This window comes from Aethalodelphis obliquidens, unplaced genomic scaffold, assembly GCF_003676395.1.
Source record: "Aethalodelphis obliquidens isolate GAN/ISIS:26980383/991018 unplaced genomic scaffold, ASM367639v1 scaffold87, whole genome shotgun sequence".
NCBI lineage: Eukaryota > Metazoa > Chordata > Mammalia > Artiodactyla > Delphinidae > Aethalodelphis > Aethalodelphis obliquidens.
The window spans coordinates 5,752,156-5,778,684 of NW_020838031.1; the positions used below are offsets into that span (position 1 = coordinate 5,752,156).

The 26,529-nt window shown below is 34.8% G+C and overlaps 1 protein-coding gene across 7 annotated transcripts in view; it reads right to left on the reverse strand.

Annotated features, from left to right (window-relative positions):
* Positions 1–26,529, reverse strand: part of ARID4B (AT-rich interaction domain 4B) — a 127,046-nt gene that overhangs the window by 20,646 nt on the left and 79,871 nt on the right. For 4 of the 7 annotated variants that reach the window (XR_003430197.1, XM_027093990.1, XM_027093989.1 and 1 more), the window contains exons 12-18: positions 23,588–23,660; positions 21,817–21,911; positions 20,664–20,761; positions 19,635–19,878; positions 19,155–19,330; positions 15,002–15,253; positions 113–197 (exon numbers count right to left, since the gene is read on the reverse strand). Coding sequence is in view for 6 of the 7 variants with exons in the window: in XM_027093990.1 (XP_026949791.1) it covers positions 113–197; positions 15,002–15,253; positions 19,155–19,330; positions 19,635–19,878; positions 20,664–20,761; positions 21,817–21,911; positions 23,588–23,660 (1,023 nt within the window). In the remaining variant the exon portion in view is untranslated. The remainder of the gene's footprint in view (positions 1–112; positions 198–15,001; positions 15,254–19,154; positions 19,331–19,634; positions 19,879–20,663; positions 20,762–21,816; positions 21,912–23,587; positions 23,661–26,529) is intronic. The other 3 variants (XM_027093993.1, XM_027093992.1, XM_027093991.1) reach the window with 2 other exon arrangements.

A 26,529-nucleotide genomic window follows, 5' to 3' on the forward strand; every position in this document is an offset into this window, starting at 1 on the left:
TGCTATTTCAAGAGAGTATTTCCACTCTACTAACACTAATGCACACACAATACTCATTTTGGAGGCAACGTTCCTTCATTAAGAGCTATAATACAGCAAAACAAGCACTTACCTTTATTTTCTTGCGATGTTTTATCTTTGGCACATTTTTATCAGCAGGTCGTACTATTTTATCTGCTTTAATCCATTCATCATATCTAAAATTGAAGGAAATTAACATAAATATAAAACACATACCACAGAAGGAACCATGCCATATTACAGAGAAACTTGTAAATAGAATCAGAACATTTCAGAACTGGAAAGGGCCTTGCAGGCCACCTAGTTCAACTTCCTGGTTCAAGAAATAAAGTTACCACGGCTCAAAGAGAGAGATGAAGTGACCTATCCAAGGACACAATGTCAGCTACTGGCTGCGCTAAGACTCAGCAAGGTCTCTGGACTCCTGGACTAGCGCGCACTCCTTGCTCCGCTGCCCCAATGAGAAACCAAGTCCGTGCAACAGCTATGAAGAGAAATCCCATACTCCCATATAGAAATCCTATACTTTTTTGTATACTTTGTTGTGTTCGTAAGCAGCAAGTAGCCCATTTTTCCTAACCGTGTCAGGAAGCTATAAGGGGAAGCACAGCTCTGCCAAGCCTCCAGTGCTGAGACACTTCCTACGTGTGCAGGCAGCTGAGGGCCAACAGTCGTGATGGCCTCTCCACTCAGTGCTGGCAGTCTGCATGATTTTACAGGGTGCAAGTCAGTACTGACTGCAATAAATCTACTTGTTTAAAGGGGAAAAAAAAAGACAGTTTATTTTCGTAAAAACTCAGCCAGAAAGAAGAAACATTAAAAACAAATTAACCTCTTTTTATGTTTTAAAGTTATCTACATTTATTCTGGAAAATGGGAAAACTCACTGACATTTTTAACTCAAGAAAATGAACAACTGAAAATGAGCTTTTAAATTAAAATGTCCTCATTACCAGAGGTATTAAGTGAAGTAATAAAGACCTTAAGTCAGGAAGCAAATGACCTGGGTCATTAGCTTATTAATAAATTACATTCTTGCTCTAGATAGGCCTAGTTGTATCTGTAACAAGTCCCAGGCAGAGCTATACTGCTGGTGCAAACCACGGGCTGTGGCAAAGCTGAGGGCTCAGCCCCACAATGGTTACGGCAGTGTCTGCTAGAAGCTGCTGAGGGCCACAGTGATAACTGGAGAGGACGAGGAAAGAATGGAATGAGTTCTAGAAAAGTCTTTACATATCCTTGCTGACTAGTTATGTGGCCCCGGTCAAGACGTTCTCAACCTCAGACTTAGTTCGTTCTGTATAAGGACCACATTAAAAAGATAAAATAAAAAATAAGACTGCATATCACATATGGCTCTTTGAGGATCAAATATATGATAAGTGCTTTGAAACAGTTTAAGTCAAATATTATTCTTCTACTAAACACATTCCTCTGGTATATATACTGGCACACTAGCACCTACCTGTACATTTATAGTAATTTTAATTTTCCCATTAATACTCAAAATTGCATGATGCTTGACAAGAAAGCAATTTAGTTCCTTCCAAAATTAGAGTGAAGGTGAAGAATGAACAGAAAATATATCTGCCCTCTACAAATTTGAATGTGAACTTCTAGAAGTTGCTCTTACTTGAATATAGTTATGGAAATCAGTGCTATGTACTTTAAGAAAAAACAAAACAAGCTTTCTATCTTCTTATGAGATAAACTAAAAACAGTTCATGATGGTTACACATAACATCAGCATAAGCTAAACGAAGATATAAGAGATTTTTACCTTTCTTAACCAAAGACTACCTGTTGTACAATTAATTTTGTAATACCAGACATTTTGACTACCAGTAAGAGTACTATTCAATTCCACTTGGATTTTTGACATGAATTATTATATTTCAAATTCGGGTGAAACAGTGGCTTTCAATGCAAGGATATCACCAAGATATTGTAGCTTTGATGGAGCACCAAACACATCAAACAAGCAAAAAATACTTACTGTCCCCATAGTTACAATGTTCACCGTGACAGAGAAAGATTTCTTTACGAGCCAGAGGTAATGTATTTTGCTTAAATTCTCTTAGGAACAAGGTATAAGGAACATATACATAAATAAAATAGTGGTTACTCCACATGGTACAGGCTGATGCTCACTGCCTAAAGCTCCACAAGAGTACGGATACTATATGATAACTATTTTCTCCTCCTCCACCCAAACATAAACTAAGGATGGTATATAAGAGGACTGGTTATCAGAAGAACTTTAGTGAGTTTGGGGGTGGAAAGAGGGTTGAGCCAGGCAGGAAACAAAAAAGAAAGATTCTGGAATTAGAAGAAACAAACTATATACGCTTCTAAAATACTTGAACAGCAGTGATTAAACATGATGGTCTTACTATTCTACGTAACAATTTTGTTTGAAAACTACTGAATGTTCTGTATGGTTTTAGGAGATTCCTTGGGAAATTCTTTAGATATGTTTCCTACTAGAGCAATTACACGGTAATGTATGGTTCTATAAGTATTAGCTAATATTTATACTGTGACTCGTTTATTATTTGCCTCTTTCTATTCTCCTTTCTCAGTGCTTTTTGTTTGTTCAGGCATTCCCTTGTTCTAATACTATTCTTTTAGATTTTTTTTCTTTTTTCAGCTAGATTTACGCTGCCTTTCATAAAATGTAATAACACAATGTTGTTATTGTTATTATAATTAATATCCTTCAGAACTAGAACATGCCTTAAAAATCTATCAAGAATTTATTTCACAGATTGAGAAACTCAAACCATGGAAGCGAACTCACGTTGCAAGCTACAGGCTTGCCAAAAACCACTATGTGAGGAGTTAGAGAAGAACGGGAAATGGACTGCCTGTTAAACAGTGTAATACTAGAATGATTACTACTAGGCAGGCCAGGTCCTGTTCAGAGTAAGCATACAGAAGAGTCCAGACCAGCAACTGAAAAAGCCTCATTAAGAATGCACAGTATGGGGCTTCCCCGGTGGCGCAATGGTTGAGAGTCCGCTTGCCGAGGCAGGGGACACGGGTTCGTGCCCTGGTCCGGGAAGATCCCACGTGCCGCGGAGCGGCTGGGCCCGTGAGCCATGGCCACTGAGCCTGCGCGTCCGGAGCCTGTGCTCCGCAACGGGAGAGGCCACAACAGTGAGAGGCCCGCGTACCGGAAAAAAAAAAAAAAGAATGCACAGTATGAACCAATCCACGAGGAGGGAGAACGGATGAAAACAATGCGTGAGAATTTTGGTTAAGGTAGCTTTTTCAAATTACAAATGCCTTTAACCAAACAGAGGTTGAGACCAGTGATGTAAACATTAACAGAAGGGCTTCCCTGGTGGCGCAGTGGTTGAGAGTCCGCCTGCCTTTGCAGGGGACGCGGGTTCGTGCCCCGGTCCGGGAAGATCCCACATGCCGCGGAGCGGCTGGGCTCGTGAGCCATGGCCACAGAGCCTGCGTGTCCGGAGCCTGTGCTCCGCAACGGGAGAGGCCACAACAGTGAGAGGCCCGCGTACCGCAAAAAAACCCAAAACCAAAAAAAAAAAAAAAAAAACAGAAATATTTCAAAATGTAATGAAGTTCCAAGTAGCACTTTAGTTGCCTGACTAATCTTACAAGGAAAAAAAAAAAAAAAAACGATGATCAGAAAATAGAGATAGCTATAACTGATCATTGTATATATTTTAAAAATAGGAAATGTTCTTTCCCTTTATGTAATTACTGATTACAGTACTATTCAGGAGTTCTATTCTCTTTTCTTTTCTTTTTTGTTTTTGGCTGCAAGGCATGTGGGATTCTAGTTCCCCAACCAGGGATCAAACATGCGCCCCCTGCACTGGAAGCATGGCGTCTTGACCACTGGACCACCAAGGAAGTCCATGAGTTCTATTTTCTTTACAGAATACTTTCAAAGACCAGGAAGGAGAGAAACATAAATTCATGTGGGAAAAAAGCAAAACGATACACCCCGAAAGGCAACATTTCCTACTGACACTAAATTATATAAGAAAGAGGTCAATTTAATTTTTATTTTACTAGTGTTTGTTAATTTAAATTAAGTAATATTAGTGGGTTAAGATCTCTGATTCCCTATCAAATACCAAGAATAAAGACTTGAATGAAGGGAATTTAGTTCAGAACTACAGAAAAAGCTGCCACTGATTCTGTTTATTCTATATAAATGTAAACTTTTTATATAGTCTATTTAATATACATTAAAAAGAGATTACAGCACATTTACTTTAGGCATAAGAAAATAGTCAAAGAAGATAGAAAATGGGAATATTTAGTTCAAATTCAAATATCTTGGACACGATAGAAATCGAAATTACAGGGAAGTGGCAAACAGCAGAAAATTGCAGCTAAGAAATAGAAGACCATGAAATATTTCTCATTTCTCCTTGGGGCACCATACCAAGTACAGTATCCATTCATCCCTCAAAATACATTCTTAAAGAATATAAGAATTGGGGCTTCCCTGGTGGCGGTGGTTGAGAGTCTGCCTGCCGATACAGGGGACGCGGGTTCGTGCCCCGGTCCGGGAAGATCCCACATGCCGCGGAGCGGCTGGGCCCGTGAGCCATGGCCGCTGAGCCTGCGAGTCCGGAGCCTGTGCTCCGCAACGGGAGAGGCCACAACAGTGAGAGGCCTGCGTACCGCAAAAAAAAAAAAGAATACAAGAATTTAAAAAACTAAGTCAAATATAAATTTTTGGGTTTTAAAATGCTTCCATCCTCTGAAACACTCCCAAATACATGGACATGCTGTACTTCCCTCACAGTGGCTCTCCAATATTCTTGATTCAGCTTTAAGTACCACAAAGTGAATCAAGACATTAGAACGCATATTCTGATGGGGTCTCTCTACTGTGCAGGAACTACAAACAGCTATTTAGGGCAACAGGTATCCAAAGAAACCACGTTATTGTTAAATACCTAGATTTCTCCCCAAGGCTAGCAGGCCTATTGCTGTCAGCTCTCATGTTCTGTGATAATGTAGCTTAAAAACTAGGAGAGAAATTTAAGCTAAGTGGTTGGCCTACAAACAAAATGACCTGCACCTTTAACCCAAGCAATAGAGTTTTATGAGAATGTCTGAGGAAAACAAGGAAGTTTGGATTATTGATATAAACTATACTACCTTTAGTTGGACTTTAAATTTAGAAATTACGAACAGAAGAGAGTAATTGGCCTGTTTGTGACAAAAGGAAATACAGTTTGCCAGGGCACAAGGAAAAGAAGATTACTAAATGCTTCCATTTAAAAAAAATATCAAAAAACAAAGAAAAACAAATATCGGGACAAATATTAACAAACACTGAATTCGAAAATGAAGACTAAGTCTGTTAATGATTAGCCCATACTTTTTCAATTCAGTTATCAATAAATTCATTGTAATTAATGCGTGGAGTCTAGACAAGTATCTTATCTGATATTTAAAGTACTAAGGAAAATATTTTCAAAGAATATACTGACTTATTTGAGAACAGTCTATTGAGATCATCTAACATTCAACTAACGGAATAAACATGAATGACCAGATGCATGAGCAACTCATTTAACTTCTAGCCGTCTGTTCCCTGACCTACCTAAAATGAAGAAGGTAGAACAGATGATCCCCCAAATTAAAAAATTATATGAAACTCCCAGACTAGAAGTCTATACAGGGCTTATTCACTCGACAGATACTTCTTAGGTACCTATCATGTGACAGGCTCTGCGCTAGGCACTGGGTAATAAATGCACCACAGCTCCTTATCGAGGAGTTTACAATTTAACAGAGAGGACCACACTAATCAGTCATTACGTAAGTAATAATACAAACCTCTGAACCATTCAAACAAAGGAGCTACATAAATATTTGAAATTTTAATGTGTCGAATTAAAATATTTATACAAAGCTAAAAGGAACCATTCAGAGACCATAGCATACTTGCTCTCACCAGAGAAAAACAGAGTTCTAAAAAGAAAACGTTTTGACTTTTTTTTGGATCTGTTGGCAAATCATCTAAGAAATCATTTAGCAACAATAAAAATGGAAAAGAACATTAGTCAACCAGACATAAGATACCAAAATGGTTACTGTGCCCACATCAGTTCAGATTTTGGTTCTGCTTAAACCTAACTAAACCACTTTCAAAGAAATATCATCAGCCATGTATTAATATAAACCCACAGAATAATTACATGCAGAATAAGGATACCGTACAAATAATTTCAACAACAAAACTGAACTGACAAAATACTTAAAAACTCATTATTTAAAATATGCATACAGATTATAAAAGATAAAATCTAATAACTAACCGTTAATATAAGTGAAATATTAACATCATTTGTATGTCGTTTTCTGTAATGGAGAGACTCATTTCATAATTGCTGAACAATATGTATTTTATATCCTGCCTATCTATAGGCAAAAAACTCAATATATGTCATAAAACTAACTTAGCTTTTAAAAACCTCACATCTAAAGTGGAAATTTAGGCCCTCTTTAGCATGGAAAGGAATTCTTTCCCCCTTAATTGAGTAAGAAAATAGGAGGGAAGAAATATGATATTGTAATAGAAAAAAAGACCAAGTCACGATGAAGAGCAGCACTAGTTATTATCAATTATAAACTTTATAAGCAGTTTAATCAATATTTACCTACTTTATGAATTTTCTATAATAATCTCAATTTACGTATTTATTTTTAATGTGAGAGAATATCTAAAGCAAAATTTAGAGAGACCTACTGACTACAGGTTAGCGCCTTTAGTCGTGTACTTAGGATAAAACAAAGATAAAAGCATCATATTATTGCAAAAATAAAATTCTAAGCATGCTATTAACATTTCATATTTCCACTCCATACAACACTGTTCAATCCACATCAAAGAAACAGGAATGGTGTTCATTGTAATAAAGAATATAATAGTAGGATGATAAAAACATGAATATTATAGCATCATCATATTAAAGATTTGACACAAATAGCCCAAGAGAAACGTACTGTAATTATATAGATCTGTTTTCCTAGAGAATTTAACTTTGTAAAATGAAACAAAGGTGTAGGTCTTCAGGCAGAGGTAGTATCAATATATAATGTTAAGAACACATCACAGAGCATTGTAACAGGCTTATAAAGACCACTGCAAATGGTTAACAACTCTGGCAATCATTGTATTTTGTGATGCAGATACTGACTTCTAAAAGTATCCCCAAAGTTTGTTTTATTAATATTTGATAAGCTTAGGGGATTAGTCTGTTTGTGCACATTTAGACAAACATACTGATGTAACTTGCCAATCTACAAAACTATGAAATGGAATAGGTCCAAGTTAATGCTTTACATTAAATGTACCTGTCAATCTACAAAAAATACTAAATGGAACAGGCCCAGTTAAGTAAACACGCAGAGAGAGAACAAGAGAGAGAGAAAGGAAAAAAAGGAAGAAGGAAAGAGAGAGAGGCCATTTGAGTGCAAAAATATATGAGTTTATTAATCTTCTTCACAAATGAAATTTTTATTTTCACTTGCACTGAAAAACTAACCAACTCAAAAGTCATTTTTTAAGTAAAATTATATATATATATATATATATATATATATTTTTTTTTTGCGGTACACGGGCCTCTCACTGTTGTGGCCTCTCCCGTTGCGGAGCACAGGCTCAGCGGCCATGGCTCACGGGCCCAGCCGCTCCGCGGCATGTAGGATCTTCCCGGACCAGGGCACGAACCCGCGTCCCCTGCATCGGCAGGCAGACTCTCAACCACTGTGCCACCAGGGAAGCCCCCGAAATTCATTTTTATGTTCCCCTTGTTCATTGCTTATAAGCTTTCGTTTAAATTTCTCTACATGTAGGACTGTCTGATACAAAGCATTTGTGTGCTGTAAAAGAATTTTTCACATGAGCAGTAACATACAGTCCTTTGACTTCCCTAGTAGTTTTTAATTTTAATGCTTTATAGCATAAACAGAAGTAAATAGGCTAGGAGACTGTGACATAAGGGTTTATGGAGACAAGAGTTTGGAGATGACAGTGAGGTATCAAGAAAAGAAGAATGGCACACAGGAGGAGCAGGAGTGTGCAAAGATAATAGGAAGACTTTGTGAAAGAGATATGGGCAATGTTCCCTTTCTCCCCTTAAAACAGGCTGACAGATATTTCCTTGGAAACCATTGTCAAATGGCCTTCATTTATAGTTCTTTAACTTTCAACTATAAAAATAAAGCAGACAACTTCCTAGATAGAGTACCTTGCTTTCCTTTCTATCATTACCAGAATAATTATTTCAAAGCATACGAGTAGAAAAACTTTGTACTCTTATCAATATTCCTAAGTCCAAAGGCATGTACAATGTAAGTATGGCAGGGAAGGAACAGGGAAATTAAGCTGAGAAAGTGACATAAAATTCTTCAAAGGAACAAAAGGAGACAGGGACTGGAAGAAAGGTCACAGGACATGAGCACTTCCAATCAGATTCATTCAAGTCTCTTACTCTCAATCCCATTTTGGCTGCTAATTAGGAGTTGGGCTCTGTATATTACCCAAAGAGGTCATTTAAAAAACTGACTACCATAATCATATATAAAAATTAACTCAAGATGGACCAAAACTCTAAACATTAGAGTTAAAACTATAACATTCTTATAAGAAAATGGGGAAATTTTCATAACACTGGATTTGGCAATGTTTTCTAGGATACAACACAAAAAGCATGAGCAACAAAGAAAAAATAGATAAATTGGACTTTATCACAATTAAAAAGACACTATTAAGGGTGAAAGGACAATTCTGTGGGTTCACAGAATGGGAGAAAGTATTTGCAAATGACATCTCTGATAAGGGATTAGTATACAGAATATATGAAGAACTCCTACAACTCTTTAACAACAACAAAAAACAACCAATTCAAAAATGGGCAAAGGGCGTGAATAGACATTTCCCCAAAAAAGATATACAAATGATCATATAAAATTAAGTACATGAAAAGATGTTCAACATCACTAGTTATTAAGGAAATGCAAATCAAAACAACAATGAGATACCCAGTAGATTAGCTATAAATAAACACTTTTTTAAAAACAGAAAATGACAAGTGTTGGCAAGGATATGGAGAAATTGGAACCCTAATACAATGCTGGTAAGAATGTAAAATGGTGTAGCCTCTGTGAAAAACAGTTTGTTCCTCAAAAAGTTAAGCAAAGAGTTACCATATGTAAAATGATACAGAAGAGGTTCCAGTGAGAAAACTAAGCCACATCTGTCCCAATTCCCCACTTGTCTCTATATTCCATAGGTATCACTTTTATATACAAGTCCCCTTTTTTAGATTTTAATTTCTGCTCTACATCCATTTTGTTGCCAGAAGGTCCAATCTAGTTCAATATTCGTTTAATAGTTACCATATGCCAGGCATGTACAGAACATTCTAGATGTGGTAAGGGATATTAATGGAATGAATATGAAAACTGAGGGTTTTTTTTTCATGTTTCAAAATTAAATGCACTTCCGTAATGTAAAGTAATGTGGTCCCAATACAAAAAGCTTAAAACAATAGAAAAAAATTTACCCACAGTCCTACATGGAAGTTATATTCTAGGAGGTCAAATCCCTTTGGCTCCAAAAAATAATTCAGAAAAATTCAATATCAGAAAAAGTGACTCAAATCAGGACTGGAAAATCAGGAACAGAATGTAAAATAAGTTAAAATGGATACCAGAAGAATAAAAGAAGGGAACAATTAGAAGGGAGAAAACACATAAAGATAAGAAATGACAGAATGACCGAGGGGTGGTTTTCAATTTGGGAAAAGTAGAAAAGGAAAATAAACCAGAAAAGTAGCTGCAGCTGCAGCAGCCGGAACCCACGTGAAAAGTACCACAAAAGGAGTGGTCAGCTGGCTCAGGCACTAAGGTAAGGCAAGTAACAAGAGGTCAAGAAATAAGGGATGGAATTCGGCTAGATGGGGTCCCTGGTGACCCCGTTCTGGAGGCGTGGTGGAGGCGAAAGCCTTACTGGGTTGGGTTTACACAAAGAGAACAGGAGACAAACTGGATAACAAGTGTAAATAACTCTAATTGTTTTTGCTGGATGGAAGTGGAGCAAAGAAACAGCACAGTAGGGAAAGCAGGGGGAAGCTCAAATGAGATGAGAGGAATAACTGTAGGTCTATATGTGGATGGGAACGGTTTAGAACAGAGTGAGAAAATGAGAAAAAAGGGGAGAATTTCTGGGACCATATCTCTGATTTAGGCAAGAAGGTATGGTAGTTGGAAGATGGGTTTTAGATAGTAGCATGCTTGTTCACCCTAAGGCTAAAGATGAGAAGGCAGAAAACATGGCAGCAGATGTAGGTAAGAAGGTGATGTAGTGGAATTCTGTAGAAATTCTCTTATTTCAATTTTTCAATGAGGTCACCAGCTGAAAGTGAGGATGGGGGAAGAGTTCCTGGGGATTTGAGGAGATAAGAAACTGTATGAAAAAAATTGTTTCTTAACTATGTATGGTGATGGATGTTAATTAGATTTATTGTGGTGATCCTTCTGCAATACATACAAATATCAAATCATTATGTTGCATACCTGAAACTAATATAATACTGCATGTTAATTATACCAATAAAAACTGTAATAATTAAAAATTACTCTCAAAAAAATGAAATAGTCTGAGAAAGTAGAAAGGGCATGGAAGGAGGACATATAGTGCCCACTTGAGGTTCACAGTCACGAATTTAAAATAAGACCACTCATTGTGGTGGTTTGTTTTCCTCCAGACAGGATCAGCTGCACAGGTGCAGGCAGGGAGTAGTAGGAGTGTTAGATTTCATCAGCCTTCTTGGGGTTTTGTCAAGCAGGTACTACAAAGCAACAACACAAGAGCAACAGAAGAACATGGGGGTTTAAAAAAAAAAAAGATTCTAACAAATGACTGAAGAATGCGAGCAACATAAGGAGAGGATGAGGGCAGGGGGGAGACGGGGGCTGTACATGCTGGAGAGGCTCTCCCCTCACCTGGACAATGAATTCCTTGCTAGGGACTATTTCTTTGTACCTTTAGTGCCAAGCACAGTATCTGGCTTATAGCTGTTGAACTTATGTTTGCCAAATAAAGGAAGATATTTGATAAAAAGCAGCTGAATGTTCACAAAAAATGGGATGAAACCCATTTGTTTGTGAAAGCTTTTTACTAGTTCCCACTCCACCCACTCCCTCCAAGGAGGAGCCAATTTGCTTAGAAAAATAAGGTATTTTTAAAATGAAATTCATTTTCACTTCATATAATATACTTAAGTATAATTCATCTTACTTTCAGTTTTCTATAACTTGTAACATGGACTAGAACTAACTGTTGTTAGTTATTTAAGAGCTTTACAGTTGAAATTTTAGTGTCTCTTTTCTTTTTCTTTTACTTAAGGGTGTCATTTAATGCAGTTGGGAATCTTCAATATTAAAAAAAGTTCTCTAATCAAACTCCCAACTCCTTGATTATGGAAAGCCAAAGTAGAAATGAATAGAGAAAAATAAATCAGCATCAATACATAATAAAATATTGATGTATTTTAAATCCCATGCCAAGTAGCCTAGATAGTTCCAACACACTTGGTTGTTTTACTGAACAAGGATAGCTGTTACTGAACAAGGATAAATCCAACACACTCAAGTTTATGGCCAGTGAATTTCAAAGTAACTTCATTTTCAAACGTCAATCTCATGTTTTATGGCATGACCTAGAAGCTTGAGAGTGAAAAGGATCAATTAGCTAATGATACTAAAAACATTTATAAAATATTAACATCACTAAGAGAAATTAAAACAAATATAACAGAGAGCCTATGATTAAAAATTATTGAAGTATGACTATAATTTTTAAATGTATGGAGATATATTTTTTAAAAGACTAAAAGAGAACACACAACAGTATTAGTAGTGATCCTTTCTTTTATGTACTTTCTCATTTTTTTATATTGAATGCTACTTTTAGATGAGTTTTTAAAAATTCTGTAAAAAAGCATGTGGTGAACTAGTAAATGCTATAGCACTGGACAATCATTTTACATATGGCCACCATATCTGAAAAATTCTGTAACAATACTGTACCATTTATAAGTCATTATGTGGTTTAGGATCCAGAATTCTGGCTATTTCCCATAAATGTAATGTAAGTATGTAAAAATGTCTTTTTTTCCCATTGTAGTAAGTAAAAAAAAATTGGCCCAAATGCTATCTTGTGTAACAAAAAAATTAAGATTTTCAGTTGTGAAATAAGGGTATAAATGAAAATTAATGTAAAGGTTTAGACAGCACTTTAGAAAAAAAGGAAAAATGTAGAAATTACAAGAAAAACAGTATTTTTCTAAGAAAGATATTATTTTCTTTAAGAAAAACCTGCTTGATGGAAAATGTTTCAGATCAAACAAAACTCAAACATCTCCATACAAAATTTCCAATATGCTGTTGTAATAAACAACTGCCAATAAAGATAAAACTATTTTTATGAAACTTCATGCATATATCTTCATTTCTAATTGCACATCTCAAGTGTAAATTCAGAGATCAAGCTGAAGATCCCCAAAATAATAGGAAAACAGTTGTAGAGCTGATGAGGATTTGCTGAGGTCCTCACTAGATTAGCTTCAGACATGAAGGAGGAGCAAAAATCATAATTATTGCTTATTCATCAATAAGACAGACTCTTTGGTTATTAATCCAGAGAGAAATAGGAATACTGTTATGTTGACTACAAGAAAATTAACTGCTTCATCTACTGAAGGACAATTGTTTTCTCTATGATGCTGGAGTCTGTAGAGATCCACCCTACAGGTCTTCATCAAGACGGTAAGTTTTCTTCTTTTGAACGTTCATACCATACAAACGTGTGAGTCGTCAGAAGTAGATGGCATCCTTCTCGTTAACACAAGCATGTCTTGTTGAACTAGGTCTTGTTTTTCTTTTCTATATTATTAAAAACTTGAATGCCTCAATTTAAAATCCTTCCTTACCCTACCCAACCCCGTATCAATTTCAAAGCTCAAGTAACTGAACATTCTTTTTACCCTCTAAAATCCAAGTGCTCCTAGGACAGGATTACACTTTCCTTTAGTAAATCTTTTCTTAACAAAACAAAGTTGCAGCTTAATTGCAGAATAATTTTATGAATGTCTCAATTCTTATATCTACTAAGCCCCTTCTGTTTAATGAGATAATTAACAGAAAATAATCAAGCCCTCATTACAGTGAAATTTGAGAAGGCCTAAATTCTATCCATTTGTCACAGAATTTAAAGCACTTTATAAAGGCCACGAAGAAAACTGCCTCATTACATAAACTAGCAAAATAACCAGAAGAAAAGAACTGAAAAAAAGAGGTAAAAGATGATGCAGCTCAGATTATCTATCTTGTGGGCATTACTCAGTAATTATTAATTTTTGCTGATTCAATTTTTCCTTCCTAACTTTAAACTAACATGTTCAACATTTACATTTACATCCTACGCCAAAGTGGAACTCCCTCTACATTTATATTTAATAAGATCATTTAGTAAAATCAAAATGATTAAACATCAAAAACAGGAAAATATTCTGATAACAGCTCTATCTGAGATCTCGAGTGTCTTCCTTTGAACATGATCATTAATAGTCAGCCCTTCAGGTGAGGAAAATCATGCACCACAGGGGCAGCGCAAGAACCAACAGCCAAAAGGATAAATTACACACGATGTTGAAAGAGGTTTCTGGAAAGCTTATATTTCAGCAGGACAATACTGATGATAGGCATTCTTAAAATCCAAAACTTTGTTAACCTTCTTCGTAGAAATAATAAAGAAAAAGTCCCAAACAAAACTGCTAAACATTTCCTTATGACTTAAGCTTCAGAATGGATCAGAATTGCACTTCTCTCAAATTAAGAAAGGTAATCAGAAGATCATGCTTCTAGATAGAGCTTCCTATTGCTGCAGAAGGACAACACAAATTGTACTTTTAAGAAAGAGAGAGTGTACTTTTTTTAAGAAACAGAATTTGCAATGATGTTTTCTTAAAAACTTCCCAAACCACAGAATACAATTTAAATATAAAGTATGAGAACTGTATTCCTCCTTGAAGAAGACACTAGGTACACCGTGAAACTACCGCTGAAAACTTCGATGGTTACCTTTTCAAGGGCTACAACTCTATCACAGGCTACTTCAAATATATCAAACATTCCAAAATAAACAAGGTTTTTCTTAAAAGATATCAAAATGCTCAGATCCCAAAACTGGCTTGCCAACTTTGGATAAAATTCAAACAAAATTTCTTTGGATAAACCAAAGCAAACTTGTACAAGAAGAAAATTCAGTCTCGCCTTTCAGTTCCCTAGGTGAGTAGCAGTCGGATCGTGCACTCTATTTCAGTCAAGCAGACTTGCTCATAACACTTCAACGATACTGTTTCAAACATAAAAATTAATTTCGGAGGCTTGTGAACAAGGCTGTAACGCAAGAGCTGTTAATGAGGAGATAAGGCTTTCTTGAAATAGCTAAAGCTTCCTAAGAAATCACAACTTTAAAATCCCTGCCTACTAAAGGAAAGAAACAAGATTACAAAGAAGAGGTTACTGCAGCAAGTTGGCTGAAAATGCAAGAGAGCAAGAAGCCTGATAACTGGCTTGTAGACGTCAAGAAGCTCAAAGCCCTTTTACCTTTTAAAGAAATTTTTCTATCATTTCACTAATAATGTTGCCTCTATTAATCTACATGCATAACATAAAAATCAGCTACATAGACTTCAGTTTTCCAGACACTAAGGATACCTTTGAACTACTGAAACCAACAAGTAGGAAGTCACTGAGCGAGGCACTTACTTGCCAAAACTACATGTTTTTTGTGTGGTATACTGTGCCCTCAATTAGAATACTAATAAATCTGTAATTCGTTAAATATTAAAATAGGAAATTATTTTACAAGTGTTTTTAGGTAGTAATCACTAGCTAAAACTCAAGTTACCTCACATTCCATCCGCAGTAATGCACCAAGTAAAGGACCTCTCCACCTTCGACATCAGAATCTTTAATACTAGCTTCATACATTTTTTGATTTTTCCCTCGTCCATACCGCACTTGGACTTTCATGCCTGGTGGATAGCACTCAAACTCCTCTTCCGCACTGTTGTCGTCCTCCTCTTCCTCCTCTTCCTCCTCCTCCTCCTCCTCTTCTGCTTCTTCATCATCTTCATCTTCCTCTTTATTCGTTTCATCTCTTGAAAGGTTTAAAAAATTGCAGTTAATAAAAGACACTTCATAAGCTTTTCAGTTCCAAACCACATAAAATGATAAAAATCGTGGCTGTGATTGTTCCGGGAACAGCAGGTTCCAAGTGTATGATATTCTCTGAGTTTCAATTTAATATGAAAAACTAAAACTGTGCAGGATGACCATGGATGGTTACAGAAAGATACATTCAGAGAAAATGAAAACGGAAAAGTAGTGCATTAAAAGAAAATGTCCAACAGCCAGAAGAATAGAAGTTGTGTTGAATAGCAAGAAACTAGTAAGGTCGAATGTAACATTTTTCTCATGTTTTATTGTAAAAGTGTTTTACATCTCAGTTGACAAAAACAAAAATCATCACACCTTATAGCCATTTTCTGACTAAAAATTATTTTTCATTCAAATATTTCCAACCTCAGGATGTTTAAACAAAACTTTTTACTAGCCAAATGGCTAGTCTTAATAACTTTAAAATAATTCCAACTAAATTTTCAAAAGTTATACTAAATGAAATATTACTTTACCTTTCACAGGAATATCCTACTAACTTCATGTTACTATCCCATCAGGTTTTTTCTTTCTATTCCTCTAAACTTCAACACAATTTCTGCTCTCTTTAACACATATTTACTGCAAGTCCTCTTCTACCAATTCTCTCAACTTTAAAGTTCTGAAGAAATAGGTATATGAGAGGCCAATTCCAAATAATATGAAACTAAAAGTCATTTGCATTCTAGAAGCAGCAATGCAAACCATTCTGGTCTTTTCAATACCATGCACCTTCTAAAGCTAAGCATTCATATTCATTTTATATTAGCCACAAATCTGTATTCAACAAATTGGAGAAAATCTTACATCATAAATCCTTCCAGGCACTAGATTTACCAAAAAAAAATAAATTTCAATAGGAAACTCTGGACTATATTTAGTTTTAATTTGCTCTGCAATATGTCTATACTTATTACAACAGTTTTCTCTCAAAAATAATCCATCACTTTACAGCTGACAAATGAATAAATGTCATAAAACAGAACCACAAGACAACTTAAGTAATTAAGCTTTAAAAGTTAATGGCTATTAATATTTATATAAAATGTCTTCCTCCACTGATAACTTTAGTTTTATATTCTTATATGCTAAAGTACCAAACGAGCCAATTTTCTCTGAAATACATCACAAAGTCTACAAAGATTCTTAAGAATTAATCCTAGTTTAAAGACTCATTTACAGTCAAATAAATAGGTACTTAAAAAATTAAATGAATCTAGCTGTAATCTGAGATAAAAAATATGAACTCTGTTACTGAAAATATATTAACATTTCTATAATGAAGAAAAACTTATTAGTAAGGCTAAAATATCTGAGAAATTATCAGAAAGGGTGTTACGGATGATAAACTATTATTAACAACTTTAAGTAAATGATTTATATATACTATATATGTAGTATACACATATAAAATTAAAACAGTTAAGACTTTTTATTGAAAGAACACTACTTGTTTAAATCATAAAAGTATATCCCTGCACATCAGGGAGAAAAGGAAGTGTATTCTGGTGGCTACAACAGAGATTGATTATGTACCAGAGATTTATCATGCACCTCAGAATCATCATAAAAGAGATAAAAAATATATGAGAGATAAAAAGTCTAAAATTTTTAAAACGGAAACTAACTCTAAACTGTATCTTACATTATATAATGCACTGAGCACAACTGGTAAATGCCAATGATAGCAAGCACAATCTGACTTAAAGTGGTAGCCAGGACAATCCTTTATTTAATCTGGAATAAAAACCTAATATTCCGTATTAATTTTAAAAAGCAGTCAAAAATTAAAAATTCTCATTTAATGTCAACCTCAGATGCAAAGCAAACAGGAATCACTCAACTAATACACTGAATTATAGAGAAGCAAACAACACAATTACTGGTTATCAGCCAAAGCAAATACTCTCCTCCTCCTCCTCTTAGTGGCAAAATCAGAGGTAAATGCACTAAACTAAACAGAACACAGAATGCCAAGAAAGAGAGCCTTTCAAAGTATAAAACACAGCCAGTACACAGGTTAAAAAAATTAAGTTGATGTATATATTACACACACATACATACACACAAACACACGCATGCACGCCCCATTAGTTAGCTTTTAGAGAACTACAGTTTGGGAAACCAAATGTATCGACCAGGAACTTTTCATCCGAACTCACAAAGAAATATCAAATTTCCCAAGTTTGATGTCATATTCCTTATTTACAATGGAACAAATTAAAAACAAAAAAACTACTTTGGTTTATTAGTACCTATTATGGGCCAGGCGCTGAACCAGACATTTTACATAAATGAAATGATTTACTCCCCCACACCTGGACTACGAGGGAAGGACACTGAAAGTTCTCGGTAGCAGCTAATTACTTAGAGAAAGTTTATATACTAGAAAGATACTTATACATTAATTCTTTATAATTATAAAAGTTTCTATTGCACTTATCTAATAAAATTCAGAGATCAGTTTTGGACATTTCTAACCGGTAAAGCTTCTAAAGAACCCATAACGCTTCTAAAGCAGTCACAACAGGAAAATTTCAGTTTGTTGTATGATACATTTATAAATATCTGTGGTAAATAAAAAGGCCATATAGTTGAAAGATTTTTAAAAATCTGCAAAATATAGTTTATACCATAAAAGAAGCTGAAGTACCACCTTGAAAATTTAAGATAACTATTAGTAACAAAGAGAAAATACAGGCTAATCACAGGGCTTTCCACACAGTAGATGCTCTGGAAATGTCTACGTATTTAAAAATTCAGCAAAAAGCTGAATCCTTACGAAATTTCTTAATAGTTAAAACAGTCTCCAAGTAGCAGCAAGAGTACTTCAAATATACATTTAACACACACGGAAATATAGCCACGTAAAATGAACAAACACTTATACTATATTCATCTAAACCCAGTTTTGTTTCGTTTTTTCATGTATATTTGCATGTTGTGGCCAAAATTTCAGAAGAACACTAAAATGAGCAGAGATTTTAGGCAAAGAGCTGAATACTTACTAAGTTTCTTAATAGTTGAAATAATTTCCAATATCAGTAAGGAGTACTTGAAATACACATTTGTACACACAGATATACATATTACAAAGTATAATAAACACCTTTTACTATATTCATCTAAGCATGGTTTTTCCTCTTCCCTGCTTGTCTGCATGCTGTGGCCAAATTTCAGAAAAATACGAAAACGATCAAAAAAATATTTGGTTGTACTTATTTAAAAGAACCACTAACAATGGGAATATTTAGGTTTTATAAACCTCAGACACAAAATCAGATGCCAAAGATCACCTATAAAATCCAGGGGTCCACTGTCAGTACAGAGATTACATTGCTAAATAATTCATTATCCCAAACTGACCAAAACAAGTAAATGCTACTATCACATAAAACACAACATAACAATTCTGGCTTTTTAAAAACTAATTACTAGCACTTTTCCATTCTTATTTTTTGCTTAAAAAATGGTTACAATTCTCAAAATCTAGAGCCAACATACCATCTACAAAACACTGGAGAAGGCCATCTTCCCAAATTTATATTATCTGGTTATCCGGCAGAGGTTAAGGCAGTAAGAAGTGCTTTTCTCTAGCTCAAAATTTCATAAATTTCCATGATGAGAGCAAGAATAATGGATCAAAAATATGATCTTTTGCTACAAATTTGCATTAGTAGGGTCTCTGAAGGAGGCAAATACTATTTACATAATAAATGCAAATTTAAATCACTCATTTATTTTGTCAAATTTAGATTCATACATACACACACACATACAAAGAGCAAATTATAAGAATTCATTCAGCCAAAATGCATCTTAACCAAAAACAAATTTCTTACCCAGATTTTGCTTTTTCTTCTTCAGCTTCTACCTTTATGCTGAGGGATTCATCTACCCCAGTTGTCTCACCATCTTTATCTTCCAGATTTTCATTTTCTTCTGTTTTTTTCACATTAACCTCTTTTTCCTGATCAGACTGTGTAGGTATAGATTCTGATAAATTCTTTTTACTTCCCTAGAAAAAGATCAGAGGAACTATACCAACAAAAGTAAAAATTGTCAACCTCATTCCATTATCTAATTGTTAGCAAAAGGAGGTACCAACGAATACTAACATTGAGAAAGTTATTTTAAGAAACTCCTAAAACACTAGGCAAAAATAGCTAACAGCTATTTTAAACACAAAAATAGCACTTAATGAGGAAAGTGCATGAACAATAAAGTATAAAATTATATAATAAATTAACTATGTAATCTTTACAGAGGATGTAGAAAACGCACCAAAGAAGGCAAAGGACTATCAACAGTATCCTATTTACCAGAGAGGGCTGAATATTTTCCTTTCTTTCAGTACCCTCTTCAGTAGGCTTTTCTTCTTTCGGTATTACATTCTCCTCCTCTTCAATCTTTATTTCTTTGATTTCTGGTTCATTTTCTTCCTTAACTTTTATTTCTTTTACATTTTCACACTCCTTACAAGGCTTGTTAACAACTTTCTCTGGCAATGCCATCTGAAATTCAATATTGGCCGACCTACAGTACTCCTCAAAACCATATAAGTATCTGGAAATATGAAAAGATGTTACATTTGGGAAAACATTTTGAAATGTTATTGTAGAGTTGTAGTTCTTAAAACATGTGTTCATTTCTCCTGTTTAAGTGCTCAGATATTGAGCTATGTTAATATTCAAATTTATTCTAGTTTAGTTCTTCCCAATCTTTTTTACTCAAACAGAAACATTTTTCAAAGAAAAATAAATTCATTAAAAAAAGATGCTAAAAGTGAAAAGACAGTCATCCTCTTAAATGTAGTAATTGTAACAACAGTAGCTATTAGAAGAATTAGTAATAGCATCTATTTGTTGAGCACTTCTTATATGCCAGGCACTGGACCTCTGAGTGCATGTAAAATTTCATTAACTCATCAGAGTAATCCTATGAGGCGAATAGTATCATCTCATTTTAAAAAAAGAGGAAATCGAGGCTTGAGAGAACAAATAAATGGTCCAAGGGCACAAAAAGCAAATAACCGGCAGAACCAGGACTCGAACCTGGGTTTATTTGACTTTAAAACTTTGGCATTAAAAAAAAAACAAAAAACTTTGGCATTTTAACTTCTACACATACTTTCCAAATTTACTTGGCCACAAAAACTTTCTTCACAGACACTCTCACAGATCTAGTATTCATGGAATACACTCTAGAAAACGCTATTATAGAGTGATTACTCTAGTAAAACTTTCTTGATTTCTTCTTAGAAGAAATTACTAGCCTCAGTTATATGGTAAATTCCATCCTGCTTTCTAGGTAAAATATTGAATATAGCTATATCAAGTACACCTACTTACTTTTTATAAGCACATTTAACATTGTATCCTGCCGCTGAATTTAAGACAGGGATTCCAAGATCTTGGTAGACTTGTTTCCAAACAGCTCCACTTTCAATCTAACAGACAAAGTGAAATGAAAACTCCCAAATTAAAAGGTGGGAATGCGATAAAAGTTTGATAAATAATATGTGTGTGTGTGTGTGTGTGTGTGTGTGTGTGTATACACACGAATATTCCTATATTTCTTGGTTCCAGTCTCAAGGAATGAAAAATATCAATCTTGATAAATTCTAAATCAAAAATCTGGTTTACAACAACGTTTTCAAGTTAAGTTTTGGTATTCTGACAAATCTCAGAATTACAAATGTTGAAATACTAGGCCATCTGACTTTTTTTTTTTTTTGGCCACGTAGCACAGCATGCAGGATCCCACTTCCCCAACCAGGGATCGAACCCGCGCCCCCTGCAATGGAAGCACGGAGTCTTAACCACTGGACTGCCAAGCAGTCCCCATTTGACTTTTAAAGAAACCCTGCTATATATAATAAATAAGAAAACATCCACATTCCTAAATCAAAATCTTAATGAAAAGACAGAGATAAAAAGTTTTAATGATGTATGATTTCCCATAAAATATATAAGCTAATAAATCAAAGCAATTTTATGAATCTTAGTAATGCAGAATACTTTTTTTTCCTCCAGAAGAGTTGTAACTGGATGGGCACCATACATCACGGCAACCTTAAGATAATTTCTTCAGTTCAACGAAGATCTTCTGCATATATATGCAAATAATATGTTTTCTACATATATAAGGCACAGTGATAGAGATTAAGGATATAAAGAATATTAAGACAGATCCCTGCTCTCAATGACCTTATAGTCTAATGGAAAAGAGACAGAGAAAGAAAGAATTTCCACTAATATGGCTGTTTTATAACTCAGGTAGTTTATGAAAGTTTGACAAATTTAACAGTAAATCAGAAAGCTCATTTTTGAAAATTTTTAATTAAATTTAAATTTGGACTGAGGAAGCTAGCTGTTTCTAACTTGTACCCTCCATTTTCTTTTCCTTTTATTCTTAGGTTTTTATTAATAAACAATTTTAGATAATTTTTAGATGAGAAAACATGTATGAAAAACATGTTTCACTTTTGATCGTAATACTTACATTATCAAATCCTCCAAGTTTGTGTACAAGTCTGAATAACTTAAAGAGATTCAAATTTCGATATCCAAGTACAGGTCGCTTGTTAATGGGTGTGCCTATTAAAGGAAACACGAAATCTATTAGAACCATGCTACATTTTTAACTTAAACTCTGAAAAGATTCAAACATTACCCCAACTATACATAGTGCAAAGTGTGTATATATGAGAAAAAAAATCCCTTGTTAATCAAAAACATGATACCTACTACTTAAACCCATTTCATTAAAAATTTTTTTCCTATATCATATGTTTGAAACCTTATTTATATGATTTCATTCAACTTTCATTCCCCTGATGAGCAAAAGAATAAATACTAAATGAAGCAAAATAAAATACCAACAAAAATTTTTAAAAATCAGGGTAACAAGGTTTGGTAGAACTGAAAAAAGTGTTGAGATAATTGATGGGCAACTGCGTCACAATGAGAGTTATCTTTATGATACTTCCTTTGTATTTTACTAATTTTCTACTATTCTAAAGAATAATTCTAGAATAAAGCTATAGTGTTGTTTATTCTAACATGTGAAAATGCAGAAGGACACTAAAACTATCAAACTGTTAGGATGTGGTAGAGAAAACAACAGGATAGAGATACACAACTTACTGCCCTTTCCAAAAAACATACGACTGGCATAATCACATTTTTCACTCTTTTCTAGTATTAGATTTTATTCATTTTCTTCACTTTTTTATTTACCTTACACATAAAAGCTTAAGAAATAGCCTGCCTTCATAGGCCAAGCCTCCATTCATACAAATAAATAATATAGGAATCAAGGACATTTTATATTGAAGAATAAAAAGATACCCACATTGTATTAGCCACTATGATTTATGAGAGCAAAAAGAAGACCAAGTCAGCTTTTACTCATCAACAATACAAAACTGGATTAAAAAAACATTAATTCACAGAGCACAGTAGCACTTTCAAGTATTATTCATTCATTTTGTCCTTCTCCTCAAGCTAGAAAGCTTTCTGCCTCTCACCACTCCTTTTCTAGCAACTTCCCAAGAAAGGAGAAACTATACTCTGAACAGCAGATAAGCAAGAGAGTAACAGGGCCATCCATAGTTATTGGTGGACTAGGTCATCATTGCAAATTAAAAGTTATTGTTAGGTACCCATTCCTCTTTCCCCCAATGCTCATATTTCTTAAACCACAAAAGCAGATTTGATAAGTTAAGCCCAGGCTCACCTTGATACTTGGTCACCTTTCTCTATGGATGGTTTAATTCTGTTCTTAGTTCTATGTGGCTGGGTTATAAGAAGACTTATAAGGCCCATCTTAGAATGTATGCTCGCTCGCTCTCTCTCTCTCACTCACTCACATACACAAACACATACACATGCAGGAAATAGCAAACAGTGATTTTAGAGAAGAGGCTTTTCTACAGGCATGTATGTAGGCTCAAATAAAATGGTACTCTGATACCCATTCTGCTACTGTTTCCTAGTGTAAGAGTTCTTTGGCGGGGGGGTGGTCCCATAAATGGGTGGGGGGACAGAATACAGTAATTTATGGGTCCATGGCCATAATATCCATCAAAATACTGTCAAATTCCACATTCCACTTCCTATGTGACAGACACCGTGCTAGGATGCTGGTGATTGGAAATCAAACAGATAGCCATGATTACCAGTGACATGCAGCTTAATAAACAGAATTCTTATTTTAAGATATTAATTATCTGATACCTACATTAATGATGAATAAAAGAAACAACACTCACCTCTATCTTCCATAAATTTGTACAACTGTTGAAGAAAGTTCTCCCTTTCCTCTGGAAATGGTTCTATTTCTTCCTAATTTTAGTCACAGAAGAATAGAATATTATTTTCCTCAGTTAAGCATTTTACTAACACAAGTAGATTTCCTACCAACAGCAAAGACTAATACTGGAATATTTCAAAGGCTTTTTACCAAATTAAAATTATTTCTTAACACTAAGCTATTCAAAACCAGAAAGCCTAGACATTTCATGCTTTACAGAGAAATATGTCCTAAAAGATTATCTCAATAGTGACAGTTCCAAATGTAAATGCTCATATAAGAAATGAGACCAGCAAAATGATTCATGAACTTTTTACCAGATCAGAGATCTAGTCCTTCATAGGACTAGGTCATAGGCTCAAGAAGACCTACTCTCACTTATATTAAACTGGGTCAGGGTTTACCATCAAAACTAACTCTATTATTGCTCCTCAAAGAACTGAACAAGTGTGGGTCCCATTAACTGCGACTATAATTATCCTTCATTATATATGGCCCCACTGTATAGTGCTTCGAGCTTATAAAATCAGTAAAGTGGGGAACAAACTTGATCTACAATACCTGAAGATTCAGACTTAGGGAAATCTTCAAGTAATAAAATAGTTCCCCGATTTATCAATTACAAGGGAGGGACTAGCTTCTTGCTGCTGTGGCCAGGGGCTGTGGCAGTAGGGAGCTGGTCCTGAAGCAACCTGCAAGGAGCAGGGTAGTAGGTGAGATGGAGGAACTCATCAGTTCAGTGACTATCAAGCCATTCAACAATATTTAATGAGCACCGGTAAGTGTAGGCACTATGCAAGGTGCTGAGTCAAATAAAAGAGAAAAAAGCGATGGCACCTGCCATTACAGAACATGATCAGGAGTAACTGCAGAGGAAGTGATTCAAAATATACACCTAGGCTTTACAGTTACTCTGGCTGAAACAAATGTACTACTAATAGTAAAAGTCAGGAGCATACTTTTCAACTGGTAGTCTAAATAAATCATTTGAATTTTAAAAATCATGAGGCTAAAGCCACTGTTTGAGTGAGATTTGCCTCTTTATTTTATAAGCTAGCAGAAAAAAGGAAGGAAGTTAAAACAACAAAAACTCATGTTGATAAACTATTGTGCTTGCTAATTGGGAAGAAAAGAATCAATGACAATTATTAGTTTGCTCAGGATGAATCTGTATTTCTCAACTTAAACATGGTCCACATACACTGGATTGTGGTAAGGTAGTCACATATAAGTCTATGGAAATCTGTTTTCTAGATATTATCTTAAATGCCCCCAAGGTACAATATTTGACTTAAACTGTCAAATGTATTCCTGTTGCAACAAAATTTAAGTGAAGTTTGTATTTAACTTAAAAAAAAAGTTTAAACTGGAAACCAGATCTGCTTTTATAAAAACATTTGTAAAACATAAATCTAAGACACAGAAGTTTTGGTAACTAATACTTACTGATCATCTGTTACATGTTACACACTATGACAGACAGACTACAAGTAAGACAGAGTCCCTACCACTGAGGAGCTTACAGATTAGTAGGAGAGAAAACAAATAGAAAAATAAATATATGTACATATGTATGTACATGTATATATGTAGGCAAAAATTTCTACAAGGAATAGTAGTAGTTTAGATTAGCAAATCGAGTGATTAACTTTTCCTAAGGTGAGGAAGGTGATAGTTCTCAGAGGGTTTCCCTTTACAGAGGGGACATGTCAGTAGGATTTAAAAAACCGAACAGGACTGTGTCAGGCTGACGGGGGGAGGGCACTGTAGGCAGAGGTATTGGTTTGTGCAGAGGTGAGTAGAAACGAGGTATGTAATTTGATGTTGCTGCAACATAATGTTCATAAGTAAAGGGTAGGGAGTTAGTTCCCTGGCGGTCCAGTGGTTAGGACTCAGCACATTCACTTCTGTGGCCTGGGTTCAATCCCTGATCAGGGAACTAAGATCCCGCAAGATGCACCATGCAGCAACCCCCCCTCCCCGCCCCCCAAAAAGTAGGAGGGTATACCAAGAGAAGTGATACAAAAAAAGGCAGGGGTGGGACTACAAAGGGAGGTTCTAAAAGTGAAGCTTGACTTTCAGAGTGATAAGAAGCAACTGCAGAGGTTTTAAGCAAGGAACTGATGGCTCTGAGCATTTTAAATAGAAGGCAGTGGGGAAGGAGACTGAAGCCTGCAAAACTTTTACACTACACACTGTCATAGATCACTATATTATAAAACATAAACTCTAAGACAATCCTATTTCATTACCAGTTGCTTACTACAGTTAAATGGCAAAATTTTATAACTTACCTAAAATATTACATATTAACTTATCTTTGTTTCCTAAAAACATTAAATACAATTCACTTCATGGTCACGTATTGCAGCTTCACTATCTGCACCATTACCCCAATAACTTTGATAAAGTTGTCCAAGAAACCATTAAAAAGCACAGTGGTGCAATGTCACTAGTAATATTATGAGCATCTTTTCCCGGTACTTGTCATTGCTAGACCTAAAGTAACAGCTACAATAAAATATAAATTTAGCTCCTTGATCCATATAAATTGACAGATGTCTTATTTATGATCTAATTAGAACTATCTACCCAATTGTATTAGATAAAGTCATATAAGATTCTCTGAATTAAAGAGATATTAATCTTTACTTTTTTTGCTATTTATTCCTTTAATACTAGATGGAAGACATATTTTATATTTTACTAGGTATTTTAATAAAATATGCAGATGTAAACATACTATGAGGTGACAGCTGTCTACATGATGGTAAAACGCATATGAAAGTAGAGTTTTCCTATATTAGGTAGGGATTTCCTTAACCATCTGATAAACAAAAAGCACAGCAAGATTAAGAAACTTTTTCCCTTTTTATTTTTTTAATTGAAGTATAGATGACA